Source organism: Lathyrus oleraceus, chromosome 2 (assembly GCF_024323335.1).
Source record: "Lathyrus oleraceus cultivar Zhongwan6 chromosome 2, CAAS_Psat_ZW6_1.0, whole genome shotgun sequence".
NCBI lineage: Eukaryota > Viridiplantae > Streptophyta > Magnoliopsida > Fabales > Fabaceae > Lathyrus > Lathyrus oleraceus.
In genome coordinates, this window is record NC_066580.1 from 76,595,663 (window position 1) to 76,607,216 (window position 11,554).

Below are 11,554 nucleotides of genomic sequence, written 5' to 3' on the forward strand. Positions count from 1 at the left end.
AATTATCCACAACAAATTCCATGAAAATTATTTGCACTTCGCACCCTAAATTGAGAAAACAATCAGCAATTGAAGCTGAAAATACAACTTATGCCATTTTATTTTGACAAAATTGGATTCTTCTCTATTTTTTTATTTTCTTTTTAAATGTTTTTCAATAATAAAACAAAATATATTGAAGAGGGTATAAATGATACTCAACCCAATGCAAAGAAAAAGGATAAAAATGATTAGACAAACATTAGCCTACAACCACATGGATAATATACAATAACAGGTTAAGTCAATCTAACAAGCTAGAATGAAAAGAATCATTACATTTACCCTCAAACCAATCATAAAAAGAACAATATTCGGTGGAAAAAGGAGCTTCCAAGTTTGAACTTTCCTCAGCAGAGAGTTTGTTGAAAGAAACATGTGGATAAATCGTCCGGCAAGTTAACTAATCGCATCATAAGCAGAATTTTTTTTTAAATATCCAGAAATTTAAAAAAAATTTCAAAAATACACCATTTTTCAAAAAAATTACACAAATGGCCATTTTTGGCCCTAATTTACACCTAGGCGCCATCCTAGTTGGCGCCTACCCTTAATGGGTAGGGCAAGTCGCCACTAGGAGTGGCGCCTACACCCATTCCTTTTTTTTTTTTTTTTTAATATGTTATATTTTTTTTTTAAAATTTTTTTTAATTTATAAATTTATATTTTTTATTAATTATATTAATTTATATTAACACATATATATATAAATAAAATTATTTACAAGATATATAAATATATATATATATATTAATTTATATATATATTAATTTATATATATATTAATTTAATTTATAAGTAATTAATATTATTTGTAAATTTTTGGAAAAAAAATTAATTTATATACGTGTAAATAAATATTTATACACATGTAAATTAATATATATATATATATATATATATATATATATATATATATATATATATATATATATATATATATATATATATATATATGATAGACAATATCTTTAAAGATAAAGATAAAGATATAAAGATAATAAACAGAAAATATTTTTATTTAAATAATAGACAAGACAAATATTACAAAGATATGATTAATCACATATGATGCGGTCCCTGGTACGATCCGCACGGTGGAGGTCTAATTACTCGCCTATACGGTTCACGTGGTGGTGGTGCTTCCCTATTACCACCCCTTGCCCTAACGCGTCCCCTTGCCGTTTGCCGTTGTGGTTGGGTCGAAGTCCCTTCAGTGCTGTAGGAAAGACGGGTCCCCTCTGCGCCCTCAAAGCTTTGTCTCGGTGGGACAAACTGACTACTGCTGGGTGCGCCCTCGAATTGTGGTCTTTGGTAGTTTAGGGTTGAATCGGGTTGGCCAAAGTACAATGTTTGTTGTGGTGTATAGTAGTCCTGTTGGTAGTCCTCTTGTATACCCGTGTCGGGGCTAGGTGGAGGACTGGAAGAGCTCGGGACATTGTCGTGATGGAAGTGTTGGGATTGGTGGAAGTGGGGGGATTGATATTGTGGTAGGTGTTGGGACTGTTGATGGTGGTGGGAATGTTGAGTTTGGTGTTGGTAGTCTTCATGGTATTGGGGTTGAGTTTGTGGTATGTATTGTTGATTTGGTTGGGGGGTGGACATGTGTTGTGGTGGTTGTTGTTGGTAATATGGTGGTGGTGGTTGTTGTTGGTAATAAGGTGGTGGTGGTTGTTGTTGGTAAAATGGTGGTGGTGGTTGTTGTTGGTAATAAGGTGGTGGTTGTTGTTGTTGGGAATACTGTGGTGGTTGTTGTTGTTGGAAATATGGCTGTTGCATCCGGGGATCGTCCAAATAGAATGGGTCAGACACAATCATTTCTGGATTTGTATTTGCTCTATACCAATCCACATATTCCCTTGTCGGCTTCATTTCGTTGGGCGCCACCGGAAATTGTAGAACATAGTGGGCACGGTCTTTCCACATTTTACGAAACTCCTTAGCAAATTCCTTCCAATTTTGGGCATACCACTGGTGGCTGACTTTTTTTAGATGCCAAGGTTCCATAGACATTGGGGGGCCTGGGATTTCTTGATGCATTCCGAATTGCAGCTTGACACGGTCACTTTGGTGCATCTCCACAGTGGTGAACCGCATTATGGCCGTTTTTGCTGTCCAAACAGCTGCATCTTCGGGGTTGGGTTGATGTTCCAATCCCAAATATGGCCTCCAAATAAACTGCAAAGAAAAAAGCAAATATGTTATTTATCGAGAATGCATGATATTAATAAATCAGTTAGAAGCTGAGTGATTTAGTGGTAATACATCTTGTGCTCGGAGACGATCCAAGAGTTGACGATAAAATATAATTTTATTTTTGGGGGTAAGACTGTAATCCAGTCCGGTTGTAATGAACCTAAACAAAAAAAGATAAATAATATTATTTACAAATATTTATAGAATAAATATACAAAATGAAATAACAACATAAATTTACCTAGTTGCGTAGGGGAAGGAGTAGACATTAGGATTTTCTGGGGCTAGCCTCGGCAATCTCCACCACCCCCATGTTTGGAGCAAAAAAGCACATCCAGAAAATGTACAGTGCTCATTTTGTGCATTTGTACACAAAGAGCTATATAGGAATGCTAATACTGCAGAACCCCAACTATATGTGCTTATTCTATCAATGTCCCCGAGCAAACTCAAGTACATAAAGTTTATGCTATTTCCCGTCCCTTCGGGAAATAGCAAGTTCCCAAACAATAGCATAATGTAAACCCGGGTTTTTATGACTTTTTCTTGTTCGGAGGATTCCTCAGTCAAAGTTATGGAGTCGTGGTACAATTGTAGGCTAGATAATTTAATACCCTGACCCCTTGCTTTGGCAGACCCCTCACCCTCGACCAGATCTACCCCCAACATTTGAACACATATTTGGTTAGGCTGTTGAACATTTCCGGTCACAGGCTTACCATCTATTCTAAAGGTCAAAACAATTATCTCCCATTGCGTGGCTGTTTTCAAATATACACCGTCATACAGAAAGGCTTGGTTAGCGAAAACCAAGGCAATTGAACTGGTATACGGTAACTGGGAGGAGTCATACAAACAACTACCACGCTACCTGGCTGCACTACGATTGTATTCACCTGGGACGGTTTCTATAATGGAGACCTTGCCGGCACAATCCCCTGACGGAACTCGTCTAGAAGGTAATGGAATATTCCATAGACTTTTCTGGGCATTCCGTCCCTGCATCATCGGTTTTACATTCTGCAAACCACTTGTTCAAGTCGATGGAACTTGGCTGTATGGGAAATACAAAGGATCGTTACTGATGGCGGTCGCACAAGATGGAAATTCTAATATTTTCCCAATAGCCTTTGCATTGGTAGAAGGAGAAACGGCTGCTGCTTGGAGTTTCTTCCTTAAGAAACTCCGAACGCACGTGACTCCACAAGCTGGCATCTGTGTGATTTCTGACAGGCACGCTTCAATAGACAGTGCATACAATAATCCAGCAAATGGTTGGCATGACCCCCCGTCTACCCATGTCTACTGCATCAGGCATATTGCTCAAAATTTTATGCGGGAGTTCAAGGATAACTTCTTGAAGCAACATTTAATAAACGCGGGGTATGCATTAAACCAACCTGGATTCCAATACTACCGCCGGGAAATGGTGTTGGCAAATTCTGATGCAGGGAGGTGGATCGATAATATCGACAGAGCGAAGTGGACTAGATCATACGACGATGGGGTGAGGTGGGGCCACATGACAACAAATCTTGTGGAATCAATGAATGGCGTCTTTAAGGGCATACGTAACCTCCCGGTAACCGCATTGGTGAGTGCGACCTATTTTCGGATGGCAACGTTGTTCGTAACAAGAGGCAGGCGCTGACATGAAGTGTTGCAAACGAGTCAGGTATATAGTGATGCCTGCATGAAGTTTATGAGGCAGGAATCTGCCAAAGCCAGCAGCCATCGGGTTACGGAATTCGACCGCCATGGCCACACTTTTAGTGTCAAGGAAACAATTGACCACAACCAAGGGCTGCCCAGACAAGAGTATAGGGTCCTAATACCAGACCGTTGGTGCGACTGTGGTCAATTTCAGGCCTATCGTATGTCTTGTTCCCATGTCATTGCAGCGTGTTCACACAGCCACTTCGATGCATTATCGCTAGTGTCTCCCATCTACAAAGTTGCAACATTGCTCAATGTATACGACAATCCCTTTCCGGTGGTAGCATTGGAGGCGTATTGGCCAGAGTATGACGGGGAAATTGTTTGGCACAACGAATCAATGCGGCGGAATAAAAGTGGTCGCCCAAATAGCAGGCGCATTAGAACTGAAATGGACGTCGCAGAGAAAATGCAGAGGAAGTGTAGCATATGTAGACAACTAGGGCATAATAAGAACAAATGTCCATATCGTGGATCTAGTTCCACAACTTAGTTTTCATATTCATAAATCTGTGTACCAATGCTATTTATCATTAAAGTTTACTTTTTATTCCAAATAGAAGATGACACTTGAACAACAAACACAAACATCTAACATTACAACACCAATTACTAAAACAAAAACAAATACTGGAACAAAAACAAGTACTAAAACAAGAACAAGTACTAGAACAATAACAAATACAACAACAACATGACAAACAACCATTAAAATCTAAGAAATTACAACAGTTAACACTATGTCGTCTGATCCATGCATCATTTGGATGCAATCAATGTCGCTTTCAACTTCAACCCACCAACGTATCGTTTCTCCAGTTTCAAATGAGAACCTTGTTCTAAGCCTCTGAATCCTTCTGATGACTTCACCAGGTTGGTAATCTCCCTCTAACCAAGACATCAAGGACCTTTTTAGTTGGTCCAACGAACGGATGTTCCAAAATTTCATCTCCATTGGGGGTTTCAAAGGCGAGAAAATAACATGCCCATCCCTTTTTAAGATTACTTGTTCAGGATCCGGGCGCCTTGATGATGTTCGCTGCCATGACGACGGTCTTGGGGATGCCATGAACTCAACTTGATAGAGAAAGTGATAGGAAACAGTGGTGAAGAAAATGCAAGGAAATAACACTTTATTTATAGGAAAAGATCTGGGTTGTAGACCAATCTACTTAACCCTAATTAGTGTCGCACTTGATAAATTAACCTTAACATGATTAACCCTAATTTTCCCAAAAATTTATAAATAATATTAATTACTTATAAATTTAATTATATATATAATATATATATATATATATATATATATATATATATATATATATATATATATATATATATATATATATATATATATATATATATATATATATATAAATAATTTTATTTATATATATGTATTAATATAAATTTATATAATTTATAATAAATCTAAATTCATAAATTAAAAAAAATTAAAAAAAAAACATATTAAAAAAAAAAAAAAAAAAGAAATAGAGTGTAGGCGCCACTCCTAGTGACGACTTGCCCTACCCTTTAAGGGTAGGCGCCAACTAGGGTGGCGCCCATGTACAAAATTAGGGCAAAAATTGCCCAATTTTGTAATTTTTTTGAAAAAATGTTTATTTTTGAAAATTTTTTTAAAAAACTGGATATTAAAAAAAAAAATTCTCATAAGCATACCTCTGGATATAAATTAAAAATAATAGTACTAATATGTGGGATAAATCTTTTTTAATTAAATCCAAAACCACCTGATTTATAACAAAATATAATAATAAGACTATGTAGTTTTTAAAAATTATTAAGAATTATAAAAACGAGATTAAATTTGATTTGATTCACTCTTTATTAGTTTTATTCGTTAAAATATTTTAAAGTTTGATTTGATTTGAATTTTTTATTAAAGAACTTGTTTAGTTTTAGTGTGATTCCTATGTTATTTATCGTATTATTGTGAATAAAATAAAAATCAAATTTAAAAAACATCGTAACTTGTTCTTGTTTTTGGTAAATAAAATTGGTGATATATTACCAAAATTGTGAGACATAGAACTGAAATTAAAGGATAAATTTTTCTAGGGGTTAGGTTTGTGTTTTTTACGCCACTATTATCGCATATGTCTATGTCGAATTCTGAACTTTTTTAGTCAATTAATCTAGTTATTTTAAAAAAATTTCAAAATAATTCATATTTTAGAAAATTTTCCAAACTATCCCGCTTTGAAATACTGGTGTCCGACCAATAAGCGTATGCACTCTAATTTAAAGAGGAGGCGTCAATCGAATTGACTTATGCACCTAGTGTTGCCATTCCAATTTGCGCCTATGTGTATGTTTTAAGAGGTGGCGTCAATTCGTCTGGCACCTATGTGGGTTGTGTTTTTTTTGTATGGAAAATAATGGATATTTTATATAAAAGTCGAAATCGAAAATATTAATATTAATATTAGGTTGCGTTTACATACGAAAACCAAAAAAATAATATCGTTGACTGAGATGACCCAATAGACATCCAGTTTCACATCGTCTAACTACCCGAATACGTGACCCTAGTTCACGTTGATGATTTACTCCAGGTGTTTGAGAATTTGAGGACCCAGGAACATCACCACCACCTATAACATATTCCCTAAGATATTCAGAAAAATACACAAAGTTCTTTGTCTGCAATGAAGCGCTACCCCCATAGTAGAGTTCTTGATCCATGTCAGAGTAATTGGGGTGTGGTTGGGTTATTGGAGGGAGATTGGGACGATTGAATGAAGACATTGATGTGAATGATGCATCAAGGAAAGGTTGAAATGGTTGTTGTGGTGTTTGGTAGCCATCTGGTTGTTGCATGTTTTGGTTTTGTGATGTTTGAGCTTCTTGGCTATAGTAGGAGGGACGATTGGTGTTAAATGATCGCTGAGTGTTTTGGCTATGGCGGTTATGGTAGGGTGATTTGTTGGGTGCATGTCGATGTTGGTTGTCTTGATGATGATCTTGTTGACGGTGGTACGGGGTAATGCTTTTGGTATTGTGGTTGGGTGTTTAGCATGTTAAGGTCGTAGGTTTGTCTATTTTTGGGCCGATAATTTTGTTGGATATGGGGTTATGAGTAACTGGTCTGGTAATGTAGTGGGGGGTTAGATGTTGAACCTTCATGTGTGTAAGTGACTTGGTGTGGGTCGTATAGGTACATATCATCAGCGAAGAACTCAAATTCAACCGATCTGTACCAAGCCATATAATTACGAGTTGGTTTTGCTTCGGTTGACATCACAACGTCACTTAAGACATGGTCATGTCAGGTGCTTCAATTTTTGACACTCAGATCTAGCGAAGCCTTGTCAGGGGTTAAAGTTCCATTGGTCATTAACTCTTCGTAGATGTTATTCTCCGAGGTTTGTCGGAGGATCTGGGATGTGTTGAAGCATACTGAACTACAATTTAACACGGTCACTATGGTGCATCTCCACAATGGTGAACCTGATGATCGGTGCACATGTAGTCCAAACGACTGCATCTTATTCGTTGACGTCGTGTTCATGATCCAAGTTTAGATATGGGCGCAAAATGAACTGAAGAGGGAAAATATATTAGATTATAAAATGGGTGATATTAAAAACAATTTATTCCGAATTAATTCGGTTAATGGCAATACATATGCTGGTCGAAGGTGATCAAAGAGATTGTGATGTTGGGTAATACAGTGTCTAGGACATCTGTTTAAACTCATACCACGAGCTAACCATATGCACCAAAAAAGTAAATATATTATTTAGAGATAATAATCGGTAAAGTAAGTAAATATAGTTAATGTTAAGAACTTACTTTTGTGCATACGAGAATGTGAACGGGTTGTGGTCGATGGGCGCTAGGGACGGTAGTCTAGACCAACCACTTGCTTGGAGCAAAACAGCGCATCCAGAAAATGTAGATGTTTCTTTGTGTGCATTTTTACAAAAAGAGTTATGCAGATAATCCAAACAAGAGGACCCCTAACTATAACTTCTTATTTTATCTACATGTATTAATAAGGGTAAATACATAACATGCATACTAGAACCACTACCTTCGGGAAATAAAAATAAACCAACTAAAAGCATAATATAACACCTAATGTTTATTATTCGAGCTTCTTCGGTAGAATTTTCATCTAACTGTAAACTGTTGTAATATACCTTAAGGCGTGAAAGGAATATACTTTGACCTCTCGATTTATCATCTAACAAGTCGACACCCAAGAGTTCCATGCAAATTGAATTTGCATAGTTGGTTTTTCCATTTATCGCCTTACCCTCGATAGGCAGCCCCAATAACATGTATGCATCTTCTAACATTATGGTACATTCACCGTTTGAAACCAAAATGTGTGTGTCTCGGGACGCCATCTTTCACATAAAACTAATATAAACTTATTATCAACCGACCAAGACATGATTTTGCTAACATGTCCAAAACCGACGAGGTCGACATAAGGTTGAATCAACTCGTCGATGGAAACAAATTTGTAGACACGGGTACGAAACCTAGAAACATCCTAAAAAATAAATAAAATAAAATATTTTTTTTCATAAAAAATGTGTTAGAAAAATATAAGAAAATATGTTTTTCCATAAACACTTACATAAGTCGCTATATTGGCGATAGTTCCTCTGTGCGATTCACGCATAGTTAGTAGAGACATTTTTTCGTAGTGTTGTTGATGAATAAGTGTTGGTTACTGATGAAAATATTAGAGATAAATATGAAGAAGTATTGGTTGCTAATGAAGAAGTACTAGTGTTATGTCTATTTATAAAGAAAAACATGTACTAGTGCCCATGCTAGAAATAAATGTGGTACCGTCTCAATTGGCGACCACAATTAGAATTTACATGATAGCGCCATCTTAGTTGAAGAATTCATAGGTGTCTAGCTGCATGGCTATGGCATGACAGGTCTTCCATGCATGGTCTTGTCAATAGGTTGCATGGCTATGGCGTGCAACACCGAATCTCGAGAGCATGCACAAAAGGCGCCAAAGTGACTGGCAACCATGTACAATTTTTCAAAGAAGTCGCCAATTGGCTTGGTAAGTGTTCTTTGATGCATGGTCTTGTCACGTTCTATTAATGCTCTTACTCTTACTTAAACCAACACAAGTTCATAAAAGTTCATACTCTTACTCAAATCAACACAACTTCATTGTCACACCAAAAGAATCATACTATGTCATCTGCACCAAAATATATTATCAATGCTCACTGCAACGTGAGACATATGACTCTGATGTATACATGTTTAATTTTTGAAACACCAAAACTATCTGATTTACAATAAAGAGAAATTCAAATTTCTTGCATTTGAAAAAACGAATAAAAACCTATATAGGATCTTGTCCTGTGTCACAAATCACATACCAGAATCCAATTTATTTCGATAAACAATTTAAATTTTACACGTTAAAGGTGCGAGATGATAAAGTTGTTGAATATATGTTTGTTAGTCACGAACATTATGGTTTCAACTCTATTGGGTTATATATTACTCTCCAACAAACTATACCATTTCAACAATCTCATATAATTGATCAAGCTGAATCTGATGAATTTGAAGCAGAAAACTCAAATGAAGCTGAAGCTGAAACCGAAGTCGACGTCGTTGACAAAGAAGAAGAAGAAAATGAGATACAGGTTGATCACATGTTGAACAACAACACTGAAGATGGCAATCATCGAGCTCCATTACCTCCAAGTCATGTATATTGTCCACCTCAACATATGACAAACATGGACTTGCATGATGATGGCACATCCAATGATATTTTTTACAACCCGTATATGCCTTCAGAAGGTGAGTTAAAAAAGGGAGTCAGGTTCCGCACTAAAGAAGAATGTGTGCAAGCTATCAAAAATTTTCACATGGATAACTCTGTTGATTTCAATGTGAAACGCACTGATTCGAGAAGGTATGTCATTGAATGTCGTAACGTTCTTTGTAAGTTTCGATTGGCTGTGTCTCATAGGAAGAGAAGTGATTCTTGGCATATAGCTTATATAGAGCCACCTCCTAGTTGCACCGCCACTAATATTGTACAGGATCGCCGAAAATTAAGTGTTGAATTGATATGTCAAGATATTTTGCCGCTTATTAACAAGGACCCATCAATGAAGGCGAGCATAATAATATATCATATTGTCACACGAGATAATTATACTCCTTCGTACGAGAAAGCGTGGATTGCAAGGAAAAAGGTTGTTGAGCAGGTATTCAGCAATTGAGAGGACTCATCCAAAGAATTGTCACAGTTTTATGGGCACTTAAGACATACACATCGGAGACTACTGCAATTATGGAGACATTGCCAACATTTATGCCAGATGGAACTTGTGTTGGTCGAAATAGAATATTTCACTGACTCTTTTAGGAATTTCAACCATGCATAAAAGGTTTCATATTCTACAAACCTATTATTCAAATTGATGGAACATGGTTATACAAAAAATGCAAGGGTACCTTGCTTATAGCTGTTGCACAAGACGACAACAATAATGTCTTTCCCGTTGCCTTTGCTATGGTTGAAGGTGAAACCACTGGTGGTTGGGGTTTCTTCCTTAGTCATCTCAGAATACATGTCGTTCCACAAGACAATCTTTGTTTGATTTCAGACAGACATGCTACTATTGAGAGTGCTTACAATAACCATGATAACGGGTGACATAATCCTCTTTCTACCCATGTTTATTGCATTAGATATATCATACAAAACCTCATGTGTGCAATCAAAGAATATAACCTTAAAAAAAAAAGGGGTGAATGCAGGGTATGTTTTAACTCAGCTATCATTTCAGCACTATTGTGACCATGTCTATTGCATTAGATTGTCAAATGAAGATGCAGAAAGTGAAGGAGATTGGCGATTCAAAACGCAGCGGAATTTAAAAATTCTCCTTTAGTGATCCTTACGAATGGGCATGATCAGTGATAGAATTTTTACCTCTTGTGACGATTGAAACCTTTGATGCAGATCTACGGAGCGATCACGAACGTTGAACGATGACAACGACTCTACTCAGTCCACACGAACGGATTCCTTCAATCTCAGTGCTAGCTGCTACGAATGAAGGCTTTGAGTGAGATAGAGAGAAACGAAAAATGCAACCGCTCTAAATGCTTCTGCACAAGGGTTCTATTTATAGAACCACTTATGTGGGCTACAAGCTAAAAAGCCCACTTAAGTGTATGTGGCCCATATTTTATAATATGCCCAAAATCACTTAGGCGCGTGGTACCTGTAGGAGAATTGCCATCCAAGGCGCAGCGGAATTTAAAAATGTCTCCATTTAGTGATCCTTACGAATGGGCATGATCAGTGATAGAATCGTTACCTCTTGTGGCGATTCAAACCTTTGGTGCAGATCATTGATAATGATCAAAACCTTTGATACAGATCCAAGGGGCGATCACGAACGTTGAACGATGACAACGTCTCTACTCAGTCCACACGAACGGATTCCTTCAATCGCAGTGCTAGCTGTTATGAATGAAGGCTTTGAGTGAGAGAAAGAGGGAAACAAAATTCCAAGTCTCTACTTGAATTTCTGTCTGAGTGGAGTTTCTATGGAGTGACAAT

General features: G+C 36.8%; 1 protein-coding gene across 1 annotated transcript; it reads left to right on the plus strand.

Moving 5' to 3' along the window:
* Nucleotides 1-8,977: 8,977 nt before the first annotated feature.
* LOC127121990 (uncharacterized) lies at nt 8,978-10,639 on the plus strand. The gene is made up of 5 exons (XM_051052410.1): nt 8,978-9,013; nt 9,390-9,675; nt 9,772-9,889; nt 9,947-10,187; nt 10,349-10,639. Exons 1-5 carry the CDS (start codon nt 8,978-8,980, stop codon nt 10,637-10,639), a joined length of 972 nt encoding a protein of 323 aa, XP_050908367.1.
* Nucleotides 10,640-11,554: the final 915 nt, after the last annotated feature.

Bases quoted from the DNA above. Each gene is read 5' to 3' on its own strand.
- LOC127121990 (XM_051052410.1), top strand. From the start codon at position 8,978: ATGTACAATTTTTCAAAGAAGTCGCCAATTGGCTTG. The intron at 9,014-9,389 runs GTAAGTGTTCTT...TACACGTTAAAG, and splicing joins AGAAGTCGCCAATTGGCTTG to GTGCGAGATGATAAAGTTGT. The intron at 10,188-10,348 runs GTATTCAGCAAT...TGACTCTTTTAG, and splicing joins GGAAAAAGGTTGTTGAGCAG to GAATTTCAACCATGCATAAA.